Here is a 22,055-nt window from a genome sequence, read left to right on the forward strand (position 1 = left end):
AATTTTAGCATAACCGTGGATGTTGGAAAACAAGGTTTATTAGCAAAATGATATGTAATATTTTTTGTTAAGTAATTTACAAAAAGAAATAAGTTGATGAGGATATCTTTAGCCTGTTACTCCTTCTTTTAGCAAGAGAAGTACCCAAACCAGTTATCATGTTACTTGTTATATTTCATTAATCATTAATTATTATTATTATTATTATTATTTTTTTAGAGAGTTCATTAATCATTATGACAGTGAAGTAGTAGAACAATTGATGAGAGAGAGAGAGAGAGAGGTCCAAGTCCAAGCCCTGTCTTTTTCCCCCCAAGATTCCTTCCCTTCCAATGTAATATGCTAAGCACAAGCACTTTCAGGCAATATATAAATAATACTCTCATAAAAAAACAAAGATATAAATAATACTAGTAATCATATAAATTAATGATATCAATTCCTTTTAAAAAAAAATAAAAATAAATTAATGATACCAATTCAAAACGCAGGCCAATAGCCAATCAGATCTTGAATCTAAACCTAATTCAAATCCACCCTAAGAAGCCTTTCGGGTCGGATCTTACCCTGACAGCCTGTCTGACAGTATACCCCCCCCCCCTAGCCTACTGGACTAGTAATAATACTATTTCTTTTTCTTTTCTTTTTTAAACCTCAGGCATGTCCTTTTAACTTTAATATAATAAATAAATAAAACCATAATTTTAGACTTTAAGGGAAAAAAAAAAAATCAAGTTTAGTGTGAATTATAATATGTGTTCACAAAGCTCAAATACTTTTGAAGTTAAATTAAAATATGTATTTATTTTGTTCAAAATTAGAGTAAACCAGTCTCTTGTGTTAGTTATACAGTTAAATTAAAAACAAATGATAATAAATTTTTTAATAAAAAAGAAATTAAAAAAAAAAAGGAAATAGGAAAGCAAGCTCCCTCTTTTCTGGCTCACATGATGCCTCTTTCCCATTTAGGACCCTCTCTGTTTTGCTCTGACTCTTACCTTTCCATCTTTCTTTTCTTTTGTGTTCTTATCTTTGTTGTTCAAAAAGTAGAATAATAATAATAATAATAATAATAATAATAATAATAATAAAAGAAAAAAGAAAAAAGAAAAGAAAATGATACCTATCCTCTTCCTATTTCTTCTGCACTCTATATTCATTCATCAATCACACTCCTCCTGACTCCTCATTCTTTTTTATCTCCCCTAAAAGCCTAACAAACAAGAGGTACATTCATTCTCTGATAAATTTTTCTCTCTTGTCTTTGTTTGTACCATTTTATTTAGAAGAAAAAGAAAAAGAACAAGAAAATTTATTATTATTTATTTATAAAAATAATGGATACAATACAAACACCTCACTTTGATTCCCTTTTTGTGATTATTCCTTTTCAATAGAAACAGTTTTTGTAAGGTTTGCTTGGGGATGGTGGGGTTTTGTTGCTTTCTTGTATTCTTTTCTTGATTCTCTTATGTTCTTTTTTTTTTCTTTTCCATTTCTTTATCAGATTCCTCCAGCTCCAACTCTTTATGTTAATTATTTTATGGTTTAAATTTTAAAATTTTGTTTTGTTTCACACACCCACATGCATGTTCTTGGGTTTGTCTGATCTGGATTGGATCACAAGGATCTTTTGTTCTTTCTTAACTTGCAGAGAGAGAGAGAGAGAGAGAGAGGGGCAAGTGGTGGGGTTGAGTGCCTAAAGCTCTTTTGGGTGAGGGTTACAAAAGAAGCAAAAGAAAGGAAGAAGAAGAAGAAAGAGGAGGTGGAGGTTAATTAGAAGAAGAAGAAGAAGAAGAAGAAGAAGAAGGTGAGATTTCTTGGTCGCTTGGATCCTTGCTTTGGGCCCACCTTCCATTCTTTTCTTCTGTCTCTCATATAGGTGTCAACTGTGTCTTATAAGCTGTTCTCTTGTGCCATTTCGGTATAATTTGAATTGGGTGTTTTTCCATATCTTGCAAAAACTGCAAGGAATTTCTCATTTTGGTGACTAATTGTGAACTGGGTCTGTTTCATTTGTTTGAATTCATTGCTCTGAAATTGCATCCAATTGAATTCTAGTATTGGATGGTTGAATTGTAAATTGGATTGTGTACATTAGTCTGGGTTGGTGGTATATACACCTGAGGCATGGCGGGTATTGATGTTTCCAAATATGCTCATAGCCCTGTGCATAAGGCCATTATCATGAAGGATTATGCAAGCCTCAAGAGGATACTTGCGGGTCTTCCAAGGCTTTGTAACCCAGCTGAGATTCGCACTGAGGCAGCTTCGTTGGCTGAGGAAGAGAAAGCTGATACCATCTCTGCTGTGATTGATCGGCGGGATGTTCCAAACCGTGATACCCCACTTCACTTGGCTGTAAAGATTGGTGATGATACATCAACTGAAATGCTTATGGTTGCTGGGGCGGATTGGAGCTTGCAGAATGAGCAGGGGTGGAGTGCACTACAGGAAGCGATATGCAGTAGAGAAGAAAGGATTGCCATGATTATAGTTAGGCATTACCAGCCACTGGCCTGGGCAAAATGGTGTAGAAGGTTGCCTCGCTTGATAGGGACTATGCGAAGGATGAGGGACTTCTATATGGAAATCACATTCCACTTTGAGAGTTCTGTGATTCCTTTCATTTCAAGGATTGCCCCTTCGGATACTTACAAAATTTGGAAGAGGGGTGCGAATTTGAGGGCAGACATGACTTTGGCTGGGTTTGATGGTTTTAGGATTCAGCGGTCAGATCAGAGCATTATTTTCCTTGGTGATGGGTCAGAGGATGGAAAGGTCCCTCCTGGTTCGCTTTGCATGGTTTCACACAAGGATAAGGAGGTGATGAATGCTTTGGATGGTGCTGGTTCTCCAGCAACAGAAGAAGAGGTTCGACAAGAAGTGGCTGCAATGTCTCAAACTAACATCTTCAGGCCTGGGATTGATGTGACTCAGGCAGTTCTTTTGCCGCAGTTGACATGGAGGCGACAGGAGAAAATGGAAATGGTGGGCCAATGGAAGGCTAAGGTATATGATATGCACAATGTGGTTGTGAGCATCAAATCTAGGAGGGTCCCAGGGGCCATGACAGACGATGAATTCTTCTCATCTTGCAATGAAAATGAAACTGACAGTGAGGAGCTCAGTGATATTTTGACAGAGGATGAAAGGAGACAACTTGAAGCTGCGCTTAAGTTGGATACATCAGAATCAACCAATGAGAATGGTGATGGGATTATTGGTCATCGCCATAGTTGTTATGAGACCAGGGAGATCCCCGTGGAAGATTTGAGTGATTGTAGGAATGGAGATGGTTCTAGAAATGGAGAGGCCAAGCAGGAAAAGAAAGGATGGTTTGCTGGATGGAGGAAACGGGATTCGAAAAATGAAGCTCAGAAGAAGATTGCTCCACCTAGAAGTTCTCTCTGTGTAGATGACAAGGTGAGTGATCTACTAGGAGATTCTCCATCAAGAAATCAGGCCAAACCAGGAAGACACTCTGTGGAGATTGTCATAAGGGGGGATGAGCACCGGAGAGGAAGTACTAAAACATCTACTTCTATGAGTTCTGAGAGCAGAAATCGCCACAAGGATGGAGTTCGTGAAAACGAGTATAAGAAAGGATTGAGGCCTATTCTCTGGCTTTCCCCAAGCTTTCCGCTACAAACTGAAGAGTTGCTACCATTGCTTGACATTCTTGCAAACAAGGTTAAGGCAATTCGTCGTTTGAGGGAACTGCTTACAACAAAACTTCCAATGGGAACCTTTCCAGTCAAGGTATGTTTCTGTTCAAATATATGTAATTGATATCTCATTTAACTTTCCAGAGATGCTCTAGTCCTCTCCCCCCCCCCCCCCCCCCTCTCTTTCTTTTTCTTCTTTTTTTAAGTGCTTGTATAAATTTTGATAGTTTTTTAATTAGTTATTGTGGAATATTACCTTTTTTGAAAAACTGGGTTGCATGGGGATGGTTATATGTTTCGGATCTGATGGAAATTGCTTTTTTTAAGGTTAGTCTTGGTAACCTTCTGGATGAATCTGAACAATTTCATGACCTATATAGCTGGTGATCTCATGTGCATGAAGTCATGAACTTCTTAGGAAATGAGATCCGATATCCATATGTTGTTACAAAGAGGGAAATTATTTATTTATTTGATTAGGAACGAAAACTTAATTAAAAAAATAAAACTAAGTACACCAGGAGTGTACTCATGGTGAAGCCAGTCTGGAATAAAGTATTAAAGTTTCTAATCATGGTCTGGAATAAAGTTTTTGAAATTGGAATATTTAATTTAAGACAAATGCACTCCCTGGATCTCACCAGTTGAAATTCTTCACTATCATGCTCAGTTGAGATCTTGATTAATGATGTTTTATCCTGATGGCCATACTAGTCCCTCCTTGGTTCTTTTTCTGTTTTTGGGCCAAATGTTCGTCCTTTACTTGAGTAGTGGAATAAGAAAAATAGAGTTCAGGATATAGAGACATTGTTTTGTTAATAGCCCCAGACCTATCAATTGTTTATTGATTAATACATGATTGAGAGAATACTACCTGGAAAAGGAAAATGGCATTCATCTGAAACTAATAGATAGTGGAATTTGTTGAGAAAGTGGTTGAAGAGTTGGAAAATGTTTATATATATATATATATATATAACTTTAACATGCTTTTTTAAACAAGAAATGTATTGAATATATTAGGTAATTTGGGTAGTGGAAAAGGATAATGGATGGGGATTTCTTAATGGCATAGATTTGAACCTGGTACTGCTTATTGAATTTAGAGGATGTGTTGCTTATGAATTGAATTGAGAAGTGTTGTGATCAGTTCCCCTTTTACAAGCAGTTTCCTATCTTGGTAGCTAACAAGCCAAACTTAAACTGAACTGCCTTGGCTTGGGTAGGTATACTAATTTCACAGCCATAAAAGTTGGAACAAATGGGCATGGGCCTTTGTGGTCGAGTTCTCCCATTAAGCATCATATTTCTTTAATTCCAGGGAATTTTTTTATTTTTATTTTTTAAACTTTGGTTCTTGCCTCATTTGAATGTCCTTACCTGTTGCAGGTTAAATCTTTCCCTGTGCTTAAACTTTATTTTGTTCGCAGTACCAAAATGCTTTTTCATTTCAGTTGTTTCTTTCCTGTTTTTGATGTGTGCCCTTTCTGTTCATTTAATCTGCTCTCTTTTATGGGACATTGATTTTCATTTAAAATTTTGGGCCCTTGGCAACCATAGTTCACACTGATCTATGTTATTTTCCATTTGGTGTTTATTTCATTTTGTGATTTGTAGACCTGAGAAAATGCAACCTAAGCCAACCAACCCATCTGAATCCACTCAAAATGAATGGTTAAGGGGAGCGATTCTGGTTGACCTGAACCCAGTTGGGTTGGGTACCGGTTGAGTTTTTAAAAGTGAACCTGCACAAACCAGTTATACAAAATAGAAAACCTATCAACCTAGCTGGCCTTAGACTTAACTAGTGGAGTCCTGGCACTTCAAAAATGGTTGGATGAGCTGAACCTCCTTTAGTGAGTTCCTGACTATCTGGCTAGGAGGCTATTATGTGATGTAATTTGTAACTTAGATTTAAAGAAGTGCATAATTGTTCAATTGGCAACTACCTTGTGAAAGTGCTTATCTTTTAATATAATTTTTTTTTCTTTTAAAGCGATGGGTAAAATAAATTTGTTGGCGAAAGAAGTAGATGAGGGGAAAGTAAGGAGAGAGAAATTATTGTGCTTACAGTTCTAGTATTTTCAATGTGAAGTGAAGCTTTTATAACGACTGAACTACTCTTAAAAAACATGGAATTCTGGAAACTTGAACTATTTGCTTCTGGAAATGACTGCCACTATTGTGTTGCACATTACTTTACATGAAATTGGAGTCAATTCTTTTATGCTTTGTCCCCTTTTATGAAGTGAGAGTTAACTCTTATGCCTAGTCGTCTCATGAAAGTTTGGAACTGAGAAAATGCATATGTCTTGAATTTTTGTGCCGTCTTACAAATTGATGTGTATTGTCCCCTAAAATAAGAACACTAGGTCAATCTCAGGCTGCCATCTCTCTTCATCTTTAAGAGTAGAGATGGCTACCTTACTAGTTTTGGTATGTTACAGACAACAACGCAGGCTGGATTGTGCTTTGCTATGGTATGTAATGCTTCTCAATCAATTAACCTAACTGACTTATCAAAAAAAAATTAACCTAACTGGGATGTGCTACTTGTGTCACTGTCTCCCATTTTATCCTAGGGCTGTACACACTGTCACCTCATTTATTATATCTTCTATCACTGTTTTTGCCCAAATTACTTGAGGCGGAGCCTTCCTTTATCCCTGTCAACTTGAACTATTGCCTTTTATCACTAGTGCATTTATTGATTTTCATCGCATATGGCCATACCATGTCAGACAACTGCCCCTCATCTTTTCCTCAATAGATGCCACTGGCCGCCCCCCACCTTTAGAGAATAACTTTGTTTACTATTTTATCCTTTCTGGAATGCCCACTCATCCATTTTAACATTTTCATTTCATAATGCCCAGTTTTATGAACATATTTTTTCTTGATGGCCCAATAATTCCACATTATAGATTATAGCTGGTCTTATGGTAATACTAACTTGTGTTTTTGTTTTTATTATTTTCTGGGTGGGATTGGGGGTAAAATTAATCCTAACCTCATTCCTTATGAAATGTTTCTTCATGGTCAGTGTCAAATGTTGGACTCTGCCCTTATTATCAGAACGAATCTTCTGTTTTCTGACATTTCTTGTTGGTATGTCACTGAGAATGAGGAAAGTTATCTTCTTGTCTATAACCTCGTGCTTGAACTATAATCTCCTTGTGGAGGAATACAAGAAAAGAAACCCAAGATGTGCGTTGAACTAAGTTAATAAATAGGAAGTGATGTTTACTTAACAAAAATAAATAAATAGGAAGTGATCTACTTGACTCTCAGCATGTTTAGAAACTTGGTTAATTAATGGATAGTTGACCACCCTCTGTACAAGTGGTAAATATCAGTGCTGGACTTAAATAATGCAGTTGAGAAGCTTGGATTTACACTTCTATTCAGAAAAGGCCCTTCTCCTCACTCCTTTATTCATACTCTCTTAAGGAGCTAAACTTGAGAAAGGAAGGAGGCCAAAATGTACTAAAGTCTTACACTAATCAAGTCCACCTATTACAATTTGAGCCAGAGCCAAAGGGCTTTTGGGGCGGGGGTTGAAAGAAAATTGCTTTATTTTCTCAACTATCCGGAATTGTCTGCTGGTGTGATAAAAAATGACTTCTGAATTAGTAAAAAGGTTTTCTGGTCTTTCTGTATAACCTCCGTCGATCTTCACTGAAAGACTTTGTGCATGTTAATAGGATTGAAATATTTGAAGTTTGAAGAATAGTTTCAGCACCAGAAGTATACAAGTTTGTCTGGGATTTTTGTTTTTGAATTTTTGGAAAATGTGTTCTGTTGTTTTCTGATGATGAATACTCACTATTGTTTTATGATCAATATTTTCTCTCTCCTTGTGCATATGAAGAGGTCCATTGTTCTTGAATTGCAGAAGCCCTGAATTTTTGCTACTGATCAAGCCATTGCATGTTTTCTTCTTGTTCTTGTGGATTTTTAAATTCAATACAAGGAATACATTTATCCAATAGAAGATTACAGTAGGAGTTGTTCATGCTAAGTCGATTGAAGCCTTTATTTTTTACTGTAGATATTGATGTTCTTGTTCATTTCTGTGTTAAAAAAGTTCCCTGTACTTACATTCAGGTTGCCATTCCGGTGGTTCCCACTATCAGAGTTCTGGTTACTTTTACAAAGTTTGAAGAACTACAGCCCTTGGATGAGTTTGCGACACCCCCATCAAGCCCTCCTTCTTCAGGGCGAGAGAGCCCTGCAGTGACGCACTCCTCGAGTTCATCTTGGTTTCAGTGGATAAAAGCCCCTTATAACCGCCCTAGCTCATCCACCGCCAGTTCTAGCAGTAGGATAGAAAATATTCAAGACCCATTTGCAATTCCCTTGGAGTACAATTGGATTACTGCTGAAGCAAAGAAGAAGAAGATGCAAGAGAAGAACAAATCAAAGAAAGGGAAAAGTCATAATAACCAATGAAGCCAAGACAGTGATGAGAGTAAGACCCAGATGTAAAAGATAAATGTAGATCAGTAAAGGAACTCAGCAGATACAAATAGGAAATAGTGTCTCATTAATTCATAAATTCATGATACTGTAAGGGAAAAAAGTAGGGCCTTGCTTCCCTATGGAAGTGATGATCCTTGAGGTGGGGGTGGAAAAAAGAAACAATATTGTGATTCTTGCAACAATTGCTTGCCATTGGTGGATGTTTTCGCCATTTAGATTTCTTCATTCACTTTCATTTTATACTGCCCGACTTAGTTATGATTACAAATGGTAACTAAGATGTTTCATTTGTGGCAAAAGATTTTATTTGGCAAATTAAATTTTAATCCAACTGTAGGTGGTTTCAAATTTAACCCTCTGTGAAGTTCCAAATTACACGATACACTTTCAGTAACGATTCAATTCAAACTATAAACAATAAACCCGCAGCGAGAAACGGTTAGTGGAAAATACTTAAATATGACTTAAGAGGGAAATAATGTTTACGTGTAGTATGTCTGTGTTGAAATAATAACTCGGTGTCGTTTCTTTTAAATGTATTTGTTGATTAATTTAAAACCACGTCTAAATTATGGGGTTAAAGGTACAATTTGTCCTCACATTTGTTTTGTTTTTAATCATTTTTCTTGTCAATATATGTTACTTATTATTTGTAACAACAGTAGCAATTCGTTTCAATTTTTCACCCTTTCTAGGGGACGCAGGGAATTGGATTCTCCAAAGGAAGCATCGCTGCTTGTGCATCTTGTTATCCTTGGTTTATCAGCCTCTGGGTTTTTTTTTTTTGTTTTTTGTTTTTTTTGTTTTTTGTTTTTCTTTTTGATTTTGTTTTTGTTTTTGTTTTTTTGTTTTTTTTTTTTTGTCTTTTTTTTTTTTTTTTTTTAAATGTGGGAATCAAATCTTAGAAGTTGGATTCTAGGGGTGTTATTCATACTTTATCAGCCTCTGTTTTTCTCATTTGGGGACCAAATCCTTAGATTTAGAGGCATGAATCAATCATTTTTCTTAAGAAGATATTTGCCCCTCCACTCGATTGACTTTGCTAAGTTCTAGGCAAATCATCCTTCACATATAACAAAGCTTGGATTTTACAAGTAGCAGTCTTGGAGAGGCATATGAATTTTTATGTATGTTGTGTTAAATTTGTGAAATCTATCATAACTCTTTAAATAGATGAATATGGATGATTATATGTAAGAAAATAAGAGAGTTCCCAATGAAAAAAAAAAAAAAAAAACCTTTGAAAGGTCATTTATGTAGGGAGAAGCACTGTAAAATGTTGCCAAGGTTGTTACTAACCGTTAGGGGACATAACAAGACTCCTTTTGCTTGGTTTTTGCCAAATTCAGTAGAAATCATACCCTAAAATGTTGTCTTGCTCGAGGAGCAAGAAAGAATGCACCTCTCTTGGGCAAACTACTCTGCTAGCTTGAGCTCTTTAGTAATAGTTTTCAAAATTAGATAGAAAGTCTCACCTATCTCTCGCTCGTAGCAAGGTCCAAATAGAAAGTATGCACATCCCTCACTCGAGCAAACCTTTATCAAACTTGAGCAAGATTCTAAAACTCAGTTCTTATTTTCCTTGCACATGCATGAACATACAATATCTAAAACATTTCAAATCAGTCCTCCTAATATCACCTTATTTTTATGGGATTAACCTCTAGATTTATTTATCAGCTCGATCTTCCTATTCTTGCTGCTCATTCACCTAGAAGCATCAAGTCTTAACTAGGGTCATTTCAATGTTTTTCTTATATTCCAAAGCTCGTATTAACAAAAAATATATACAGAAAAAAAAGTATAAAGAAATGGGCAAGGGCCTTCATATGCTTGGAGGCATTTTGATGATGAACAAAAAATAACTTTTCATTTCCTTTGTTCTAGTCGATAAGAATTTTCTTTTTCTTTTGGACTTACTACATCCAAATCGACTTTACTTTGACTAAGCAAAAGACAAAATATTTGAATCTTATACTATGTTTCAGAAGAAAAGTAGGCAAGGAGATCCACCTGCAAGAAAAGAGAAAGAAAGAATTATGTGAGTTGAAATGTAGTGAGGGTACTGCTAGTAAGTAGTAAACAACCATGAAAAATGAGAAATGGAACCTTCAAGGTAAACTAGAGAACAAAAGGAAGTGAGTTAAATCAGATCATCTCTTTTTTCCATGCTTGCTTGGTTCTCGAGACCCCATTTTGTTTTTGGAGTTAGGACCCGTTTGATTGTTGGGAGTTTCAAAACTAGAGTTATAAATTCTCAAGAGTTTAAATTAACAGGAATCAAAATTTTGAGAGATGACATTTATGTTGTTTGAATATACTTAAAGTTTGAATTTATATCATATTATTAAAAACAATATATTTAGAATTTAAAATCCAGTTATCTTACACGTATTATTTCAACTAGTGTGTAACTCCATGCCTATGCACAGGTACATTTAAAACCAATCACAATTTTTTATATATATATGATTTTGAATCTAATTGGATCTAGACTCTTTAGTTTTTGTACCTAATATTTCACTTGCCATACAAATTAAAAGGGGCACATGGAACAAATTTGAAATTCAATTAAAACTCAATTTAGAATTTAATTAAATTCTAAATTGAATTTAGACTCTTTGATTTTTGTACCTAATAATTTACTTGACACAAAAATTAAAAAATTAGATGAGACACATGGCGTAAAATTAGACATGATTTAGAATCTAATTGAATTTAGACTCTTCGGTTTTTTCACCCAATAATTTACTTGCCACAAAAAAAAAAAAAAAATTAGATGGAGCACATGACACAAAATTGAACTTCAATTGAAATTTAATTTAGAATTTAATTGAATTTAGACTCTTTGATTTTTGCACATAATAATTCACTTTACACATAAATTTAAAATTAGATAAGATACGTGGCACAAAATTAGACTTCAATTCAGAATTTAATTGTATTTTCTCTCAACTTCACCTATTATCATATATATATATATATATATATATATATATATATATATATAAATAACTAAAAAAATTAATAATTTGAGAATTATGAATATTTTTTAGTGATAAAAATATCATTGAACATTAATAAACATCTTATTTGGGTGAAAAATAAATATTATTGTTCTAAAATTTTTACCCTATGTAATTAGTGAAAAGAAAATGTGATAAGTTGGATTTAAGTATTAGCAATTTTCATATATACAAGATATGCAAGAATTGACATTTCCTACCCAAGAGGTAGGAGCAAGAATTTTCACATTTCATGGGAATTGATATATTCATAAGAATTGTAATCTAAAGAACTTTGTTAAAGAATAATTAAATTTTACTAATTTAAAATTTTCATCCCAAATTCCAGCCCATTCAAAATTTATTATTTTTAAATAGATGCAATAGAATTTTAATCTATAAAATCCGCTTTATAATGATTTCTTTTTATCATTAGGTGAAGACACAAATTGGTTTCTAGAGTAAACATAATACAAATCCCAAATTTCTTCTTTAAAGATAAAAACTTTACTAGTTGAGCTAGGAAATTTGGAACCCACCTACCCGTTCAAATTAGCTTGTCATTTCTAGTTCGAGCCCCCATGCACTATAGTCTTGTATATTTGTATCAATAGAATCTTAGAGGGGAGGGCAGATGAAAATTTAGATGATAATCGGAATTAACACTCATTTTTAAATAATGTCTTCATACACAAATGCACCACATCAAGTTCTCTCCTCTTATATAAAACACTAATTAGAAGAACTCCACACCCACCATCCCCCCCCCCCCTCCAAAAAAAAAACTCTAGTGTTTTTTTTGTGTGTGACAAATTTAACGCCGTACTTTTATTAGTGCGACAATCAAAACTCTTTGAACCACTCTGTTGAACTCTACATCAATAACAAGATGTTCTAAAGACAATGATACTATGATAGTGTTTTTTTTTTTTTGGTTGAACTCTAGGAGAGAAAGAGATAACATTAATAGTTTCTAGATGAGTTTATTCCGCTTTGATAAAATCCTAATGTGTGGAAATAAAATGGCAAGATATACAAGTTGAATAAACAATGCTTTTTTCGGTATGTTAGTGTCTTTTTTGTGTATAAATTGTTTTTTTTTTTGTTTATAGAAATAAACACACACACAAGGGAGAGAAAAATGGATTCTAACACAAAAGTACAATATAATTCCACTAAAAAACCACGGTAACTTTTAGGGTAATAAAATGTAAGATTTAAAAAATCTTAAGGTGAAAACTGAAATTGAAACATTACATATATATATATATATAGAAATATGATTTAAAAAAAATAAAATATTACTTAAATTTTATTATCTTTTTTTAGATGCAAAAATCGCTACTAATTAACATGAACCATGTAGATTTTTTTTTTTTTAAGTCTGTAGACAAAAACTTTGACAAAATTTTTCATACCTGTTGATATGACTGATTGATAGTGGTAAGTAATAAAAATGATGCGGACTTAGATAAAAACTAGTAAAAGTTTATCAACTCAACTTATGAAAAATGTCGTGAATATATATATATATATATATATATATATATATATATATATATATATATATATATATTTGTATTGCTCTTTTTTTTAGAAGTGCTACATTCATAATATTTTGGATAAAATGCAAAACTGACCCTCTAAGTTTCTTCAGATTTCATTTCAGTCCTCTAACTCTGCTTTTGTTCATTTCAATCCTCTAACTTTCAAGTTTATTCAATTAAGGCTTTTTCCATTTTCTTTTGTTATATGTTGTGGTTAATTTTTCAAATTTCACAATTTTTTCTTCAAATTTTTTAAATTAAAAAAATTCAATTAATGATTGAAAAATATTTTCCAGATTTTTTTTAAAGAAAATTTAACAAAAGTTAACAGAAATGCTTTAATTGAATAAATCTGAAATTTAGAAGACTGAAATGAATGAAAGTAAAGTTAGAAAACTAAAATGAAATCTGAAGAAAGTTAAAAGGTCAGTTTTGCATTTTAGCCTAATATTTTCATAACAAATCCTAGGTGTTAATTTGTTACTGGTTTTAATTTAAATTCATCACTGAAATTAATTTTTTGTTATCAATAATACCCTGTAACAACCTATTACTTAGGACTTATTCTAAAAGTGTTATAAAAAATGTTGTGGACGTAACATTTTTTTTTCTTGTTTTTCATTTGATAAAAAAATATTATTTAATTTTTTGACTAATATTTGGACTTAATTAATACTATTATAATATTAAAAACAAACCCTATTGGTTAAAATTTAGGGGCTTTTTTTCTACTTGGGCCTTAGGCAGCTACATTAGTTGCTTCACATATAGAACCAACATATTGTATATCTATTTTCTAGAATGAACAAAAGATTAAAGTATTGTCTTTAAAGTTTTGAGTATTTTCATTTTGGACCTTTATGTTTTAAAATTTTTATCTTGACCATTCATTTTAGCCTTTCAACCTTTCGTGAAATGAAATTTTTTTAAACATAAGGACCCAAACAAAAACGGAATTAATTATAAAGGGTTAAAATGAAAATTTTAAAAAGCAAAGTGGTCAATATAAAAACAGAATCAAATATAAAAATTCAAAATGCAAATTTTGAAAAGTTAAGGTTCAAAATAAAAAGAACAAAATTTGGCTACAAACTTAGTTGTAGCTTAACTCCTACTAAAAAAATTAACTTGACTACATATTTTGAAACTCTAACTATTGAATTGGATTTTCTTGATACACATTAAATTTCGTGCCAATCAGATATTATTTACTATTTGATCTATAAATTATTTTTTATACATAGTTTTAGATTACAAAAACTTGAAATTTAAATTTTTATTGAAGACATAGTTATTGATTTTTGATTTTCTAGAAATTTTGTAAACATGAATAATATAAGAAGAAAATGTAATCTAATAAAGAACCTGTCAAAATTCACATCTAATAAAAATATATTAAGTTAGGCTACAAGGAAGCTTGTTGCCAAACTTTGTCTAGATATAAACAACCCCAAAATATAAAAAAACTAAATGTTAGTTTTAGTCGTGAAGAAAACAATGTCAAGATTTCTAGGACAGCACATCTTAATCAGGTCCAAAGAAAATGTTAGAAAATGACACGAGTTTTCTGTTGCTTGCAAATAAATTGTTGTCTGGATTTAACCTTTTTGTCTTTTGTGTATTTATGTCAATCTGTTTTTCTGTGATCACCTTATAGTGATTGTTCTTTTAGATGTCAGTCCTTTTCATGACAGCTTGCTACTTCAAAACGGACAATTGCTCAAATCTCAATCCCTGAATTGTGTTGGGAGGTACTTGAATTCCATATGCAATGCTTATCCTTTTGCCAGGTAGTTTGGTAATACTTAATTTATGAATAATTTTACTTGGTAGCAATATGAAGAAATGAAACCTGTCTAACATTAGCAGTTCACCTAACAATTTCAGATTAGATGACTTTCTGAAAATATATGTATTTGCCTTTCACAAGTAGCTTGACTTCTTGCCTTGCATTCCCATTTGAGAAGCATTCTCACCTTTTAGTTTTGTATAGTATGATTGCTGATTATAGAGAATTCCAATTCGGCAATGTTTCCTAGATTGAGCTTATGAAAATTCTATCAAACATCTTTTCAGAGTAGACGTTTAGTTAAGGTCTATGTAGCTTATGGTAGGCTGAAGTGGAAAAAATGTATTTAACAATTAAGATTTTATATTGGACAAGTGTACTGACTGCTTAACCTTGTGTGAAATTTATTCAGTGTATTCACATTGTATATCATATCATGATGCACATATATGATTACTACAAAAAATTGTTTTCCCGTGCTACCTGTAGTTTTGTCTCTCAAATGATGTTTTAGTACTTTTTCCTCCTGCCTCAAGTTCAGATACATTTGCTTGAACAATTAAGACTTACTATTTTCCTTTGCTATTGTGCACACCTAAATGGTTCCCATCAATGCTCCATAACTTTCTCCTTTGATAGCTTTTGAGAATTCATTTAAATTATTCAGCAAGAGCTATACCTTCTAAGTAAGCAGAATAATCATTTTTCAAATAATGTAATCATATATTATGGGGCCAGTGGAAGTATTGTGCGCAGGTTACTGCCCTTTATTTATTTATATATTATGGGTTCAACATCCACATATGAACATTATACTAGTATGAAACATCATGTTTGAATTCAATGGCATATATACTTATACACATGATGTTTATAGAAAATTTTAAAAGGTTATTGAGAAGCAGGGCATTGTACCTTTAGACATCTGGATTCATTGAATAGCACAAACACAAGAGTTCCTTACTCCCCCGAGTTCCCCATCCTCTGACACACTACAAACAGATAAAGAGTGAGAAAAATATCAGAGTTGGTGTAATTAACCAGAATCCAAATTCTAAAACAAAGTTGTGACGAACTATGGATGGGTTTTGGTTCCTAAGCTTGCCATCATGATCTCTTCTTGTCACATATTTCATTTGGGAAAAAGGTTTGCAGTACTTGAATTAGTTCCCAACGATTTAAGTCTATGACACAACACCACTGGAACTATTCAAGAAAATATGTGTACTGACATTTTTTCTAATAAATTGAAAACCCATCATGAAAGTAAAGTTGGTGGGGGATGGTTTTACCTTGGTTCAAATTCATGGACATGAGCAATATCTTTGCCATGAGCATCAGGCCAACTAACTTTCCTCTTTTCTAGCCTTAGTTGATTACCATCCACTATTGTTGTTTTCTTGAGATTACTCTTAAGAGTAGGATGTTCAATGTGAGGCCCATTAGACCCACTACTCCTACTGTAGTTGCCCCCATTTTGAAGTTGTAATTCATGATTATGGAGCTCTTCCATGACCCCATCTCTCTTTTCAGCAAGAGATTGCTTCTTTGTATTGTTATTGTTGCTGCTTCTGTTTCTTTCCTCACCTTTGTTGTCCAAACTCCTCGATGGTACATAGCAAGAGCACACTAAAGCAGAGCACCTGTTCTGCGCCGACGCCGCCAGGAGTACAGACAACAAGGTTATATCTCTCACTGCCGTTTCTAGTACTTATTGATACCATGACCAGCCTCGAAGCTATATGAGTTTTGGAAGGGCATCAGATCAAACAAATGAAATGGTGAAGCAGCATGAGAGGGATAGATATTGTAAATAATTAGTGTGAGGGTTATCTCCTAATGATTATAGCTTGCTTTGCATGTAAGAGAGTGGGCTGGCCTGTTTGGGATGTGGGGTTGTAGTGGGGTTTTTTAGGTTGGGAAAAGATAGCTGGAAAAATATATAGGAGGGAGTACCATCATGTTTCATGCCTCCTCCACTAAGTGTTGTTTTCTTTTGCTTTTTGCCTCAACACTCATTAGTGAGATGAAATGGGTGAAACAAAAAGGGTAGAGATTTGAGAGTGCTCAACTTTTTGACTGTTAGTGGGATTCTATTCACTTTTTTCAGTCCCAGGCTATTTGCTTTCATGGCATGGGGTTTGTAACAAGTGAGTGGAGTCAGGACTCAGGAGTGAGGACAATTATGGATGCAGGGGGATAAAAAGGGAATAATTATAATATGATACTCTTTTAGTTTACTGTTTGTGATTTAGGATATAAGGTGTGAAGAAGATTAATTCATCTAGAATAGATCACTTAAAAGACCAAAGCATCATTGGGGTGCCTTACTCTTTCCCCTTTTCTGATATTTGTCCTCTGCTGTGAAACAATAAAATCATGACGAAATCTAAGGACAATTCAAAAATTCATTCTTTGGTTTATTTATGTTTGATGTACTATCCAACCCCCCCCCCCCCCCCCCCTCTCTTTCTCAAAAAAAAAAAAGGTCTTTGTGTTTGATGTTATGTAAATTTATTGGATATTGCACCTTATGTCAACACCGTAGGCTAAACGATCCAAATTGCATGAGCATTAGGGTCAAAATAACAAAGCCTCTCTCCAAACTCCTCATATATCTTGATATTGAGTGTGAATATTGAAAATCTAATAGTCAAATTACATGTTATTATTATATAGTTCTTGCTTGCAAAATTTCAAAAAAGAAGAAGAAGCAAAGATCAATTGTTATTTTATCAAACAAATGTTAAAATTTCAAGTTTAAAATTGTGTAAAAATAAATAAATTTATTGATCGAACCATAAATAACATCTGATTTGAATGAAATTTAATACGTTTGTTAAGAACATAAGAAACATGAAATTCAATGGTTAGATTTTCAAAATTCACACCCAAAAAAGAGATATATATGAAAGTTTGAAGAGTTTATCTCTAAAGTGTTTTTGTTGTTTCTTGCTTGTGTAATTAAACTTTAGACCATGTAGATTGTGTTTTAATTGATTTTAGCCCAAAAACATCTCATTAAACATTTCTTAACCGAAAAAAGGCCCTAGAATAAATCATCTTTGGCTAATCAAAGTATCTCACTTCATTTTTCAAGCTTGAACTCCAGTCTTTTACTTACAATGTGCAACCCCTCCAGTTTTAGTTTATTCATTATTGTACACTAGCCGATATCCCCACAATGCACGGTGCATTTTGATAAATTTTGTAAGAAATTATTTATAACCCATTCATGAATATTATTATTGTTAGTCATAGTTAATATTTGAAGTTTTCTAGTAAAATTAAATTCAAACTAAATACATTGGGGAAAAAATTCTTCTAATTCATGCAACCAACAAATGTCACCAGATCACAGTTCACATTGTCACCTACAAACATATTGGTTCCTAGGTGTCTTTTTTGTATGATTTATGCTTTATACATAGATTTTATAGTGTTAATTTCTTCATTGCTTATGCCACTAAAGTCTTTATCTCCCCAATATCAACACCTACAATTTTTATGTCAATGAAAGTAGCTTTTCTTTAATTTCAAAATTGATATTAGAGTTAAAATTAAAGCACAAAAACATTTTAATTGAAGAAAAGTTCGATTTTCTAAGATCGTAATTATAATAGGGTGAAAATTGAAATGTTGATATCTTAATCAATTAGCTATAAAAAGTGCAAGAATTTCATGATAGTAACTAAAAAAATAATGCCATAGTGACGCAATAATATCACAATTTAATCCCCAAATTAAAACTACCAATTCCAAGTTTAGATGTAGCTCTAAAACCAATAGTTTTACCAACAACCACAACCACAACCACAACATCAACATAGTATTAGTAGTAGTACCGTCAACCCATCCAATTGAATCCAAAACTTACCAAGCTCTACAGATTCAGATTGGTGAGGCATCCCATCTCATCCTTCTCAAACATCACTTGTGAAGGCCAAGAATAGTCATTAGACAGCATTTGCCACGCCCATGATTGCTCCACCGGCGACGACAAAGGCTTCTCCTTTTTAATTAATAGGGATATAGTCATATAAAGTATTTTTTTGACCGATGGTCATATAAAGTATAACACATACACTATATTGAATTTTAACTTTTTCAGGGACAACTCTAATGATTATTTAACATAGAAAATCATTACTGATATATATATTTTTTAAATGAAATGTAAAATCTTATGATTTTTGATCTAATCCGTTAAGCCTCCCACTGATTTTAAGTCAGATCTTGCTTAGGCCTCTTCTTGTTCCTTTAGCACAAAAGGGAAAAAAAAAAAAATGAATGACAAAATTTTGCTAATTCTTTTATGGTTCATTTTAATAGATGTATTTAAAAAAATGATTTAAACATTAATTTTAGTTCAATGAATTGAACTAAATATGGAATGAAAAATTGTTTCTTATCGATGAAATTTATGAAGTGATTTGAGTTATAATATATATATATATATATATATATATATATATATATATGTGTGTGTGTGTGTGTGTGTGTGTGTGTGTGTGTGTGTGTGTGTGTGGTTTATTTGAAATAATTAGGTCTAAGCATTGTTTCAAATCCATAATATCACAAACACTTTTGTTTGAATAAAATTTCCTATACTCATATTTGTTAAATTTATAATAACAATTGTTTTCCAAATCCAATGCAACCGTATGAGATTTTTTTTTTTAATAATTCAATAATCAGTGAAGGAATGATTTGATTCATTGATATCTTCGTTAAAAACACTACGATGTCATATGATTATTAATCAATCATCAATCAATCAATATCAACATTATATATAAAAGCAGAGACCTCACGTGAGAGAGTATGAGGTTCTGTCATGTGGTGCTCTCTTTGACAAGGAATTTGTTCACATAAATTCTTTACTCAAGTGCCACATAAGAGATAAAGACTAATTAAAATTCAAATAATAATTCCCATGAAAAAAATATTCAAAAGGTAAGAAAATTATTTTCTTAGATTCATTGTATGAGGACATTTCTCAAGTGCCACATTATAGATAAAGACTAATTAAAATTTAAAAGATAAAGACTCTTTATTTTCTTGAGTTCATTATTTCAAGACTTTCCTTTCTCTCACAAAGCACAAAAGTTTTTGTGTTTTCACTCACCCCTTTTCACCTCTTGCACTTCTACTATTTTATATATACCTACCTATAGTCTTTAATCTTCATGCCACAGGTTAGGTGCTTTTTGATTTTGTTTTAGACCTCACAATTTCTTGGTTTCTTTTTCATTTTTTTTTACTACTATTTAGTGTGGTATTGGTATGAGCCTCAACCATAAAAGTAAAAAACGATGATTATTATGGAGTTTTCTTTGTTGTGAATCAAAATTATCTCAACTTTAGTTGCAACCCTAAGTTTAGTTGCAGCTATTCAGGAATAGTGTGAAACGGTGTATAAATCACAATCATATTGTTAGTTCTCTCCATCAAAGCTACAATTAGGTAGTTCTTCACATAATTTTTATGTTCTTTCTCATGTATCTTTCACGTATAATACTTATCCACCTATATTTTTTTGATTACGTTTGTTAGTGTTGTAAATTATAATTGTTGTGGTTTGTTAAGATTAGTTTCAAATGATTTAATTTGTTGTTATGGTTTTGATGTACTATTGTAAGTTAATTAGCATGCTGTACTTCTCTATATAAAGACAAAGCTCATGTGTAAAATTAATAATACAAGATTAGTTCTCCCATTTTTAACTTATACTTTTCTTGAATTTTAGAATTCTCTTTGTTTTTTGTTTTTTTTAAAGAATATAAAAGCCATATTATAGGCGATTAAATATTGATAAATGGAAGTGTTTTTCTTTATTTGATTAAGTTCTCTATATGTTGCTATACAAATAATTTTGTTTCATTTGGATTACGAACAAAGTGTTTGAGATTGGGGTCTTGGAATTTGGTGGTGAGAATGAAGTGGTTGAGGAAGTGTTCAGTTTTAGAAATAAAGTTTACCTTTTATCTAGATGTTATTTTATTATTTTAAATATTAAATTTATAATATGATGTAAACTCCTAGAAATTTCTAATAACTATGTAATTACAATATATATATATATATATATATATATATATATATATATATATATATATATATATTAGTAAAGAAAATCCACTCAATAGTCGGAAACTACTTTTAGGATAAAGAAAAATTAAAATTATAAAATACGAATTAAGAAAATTAAGTTTCAAAGCATTCAACAATATTATGAGAAACATCATTAATACTATATAACAATATGATTACTATACATGGGTCTTAAAAAAATAAAAATTATTTTCAAATGAAATTACCAAGTATCCGCGCATTGCGCGGAAAATTATCTAGTTGTTATAAGGATTGAAAAATGAGAGCCAATAATTTGTAGTCCCCGGCTTCAGATAACAAGAAACTCAAGAAGATTTCTAATGAATCAGATCCAAGTCCATTTTATTATTATTCGCAACCATTATACATCTATATCGTAGGCTTGAATAAAGTCCTTTACAAACATTATTAAAGAGAACTTTTGCGATATGTGACAAAATAGGTTTGCTAGTAGAAGCGAAAGTTATTGGCAGACCTAATAGCTATAACTATAAGCTTACATGCATGAACTTTTTCGGATCTCTAGTTTTCAACTTATTAAAATAGGAAAATTGTTAAAAATTAGTATAAATTTTATTACTTATAAGTTGGCCTGACAATAGCTTTTTAATCGGAGACTCTCTAGTGCCACATAAAGTGGCACAACAAATACCACAATTTGTCCATGTAGCGAGTTGTGGTTAGTGAAAGGGTGTCCTCACAGGGACCCACCACCATCACTTCATCAACCACAACTTGCCACATGGGCGAGTTGTAACATTTATTGTGGCACTTTATGTGGCACAAGACTTATTCTTTTAATCGACGTCACTTGATCAACAATATAATATAATATCCGAATTCTAAAAATTGCTTCTTATTCTTACCTTAATTATTTTCATTTTCTCTAATTTTAGTGGTTTTCGTGACAAAACTCCTTAGTTCAAAATTGATCCTTTCGTGGGTTGGGGATAGTTCAATATTTATAGTCAACTGCACGTAGAAAATAGATTTATTTACATGGGGACCTTTGGAATTTTTTTTTCTTTTTTATCTTTTCCTCCAAATGGGTTTCTAAAGTAATCTTTTGTTTATGGTGATAAATGATAATACCAAAAATGTCAATTGTTTGAACTTTTATTTAGTTGGCTCAATAATTAAAGAAAAAATTTGTCTAGTTCCTTTTCACGAGGATGGAAGAAGTAGTTCATTGGTCACTAACAGTCTTCTCTTAACAGATATGGAAAGCATTTTGTTTTTTGGTTTTTGTTTATAGAGTAATTCTATGGTACCCCCCAAAAAGAGGGGGGTACGGTACCTACTAATAGGTAACCTGCTACACCAGGTTACTTTTTTCTCACATTTGACGGTTCCTCCTCACATTGTGCAGTTCCAACATCACATGTGACAGTTCTTTTCTCACATTTGGTGGTTCCTTTACTTTTTTCTCACATTTGACGGTTTCATCCTC

At 32.5% G+C, this 22,055-nt stretch overlaps 1 protein-coding gene and 1 long non-coding RNA gene across 2 annotated transcripts; one reads left to right on the plus strand and one right to left on the minus strand.

Moving 5' to 3' along the window:
• Nucleotides 1-983: 983 nt before the first annotated feature.
• LOC142624441 (uncharacterized) lies at nucleotides 984-8,367 on the plus strand. Its single transcript, XM_075798007.1, has 3 exons — nucleotides 984-1,227; nucleotides 1,655-3,762; nucleotides 7,776-8,367. The coding sequence occupies exons 2-3, from the start codon at nucleotides 2,131-2,133 to the stop codon at nucleotides 8,118-8,120; spliced, it is 1,977 nt and encodes a 658-aa protein (XP_075654122.1). The 5' UTR covers nucleotides 984-1,227; nucleotides 1,655-2,130; the 3' UTR covers nucleotides 8,121-8,367.
• A 1,631-nt stretch (nucleotides 8,368-9,998) lies between these two features.
• Nucleotides 9,999-16,549, minus strand: LOC142626260 (uncharacterized). The gene is made up of 3 exons (XR_012842483.1): nucleotides 15,784-16,549; nucleotides 15,407-15,483; nucleotides 9,999-10,163 (listed from the first exon to the last, which is right to left on the minus strand). It is a non-coding gene; the product is annotated as an uncharacterized LOC142626260 (long non-coding RNA).
• Between the last annotated feature and the right edge of the window lie 5,506 nt (nucleotides 16,550-22,055).

This window comes from Castanea sativa, chromosome 2, assembly GCF_040712315.1.
Source record: "Castanea sativa cultivar Marrone di Chiusa Pesio chromosome 2, ASM4071231v1".
NCBI classification, from domain to species: domain Eukaryota; kingdom Viridiplantae; phylum Streptophyta; class Magnoliopsida; order Fagales; family Fagaceae; genus Castanea; species Castanea sativa.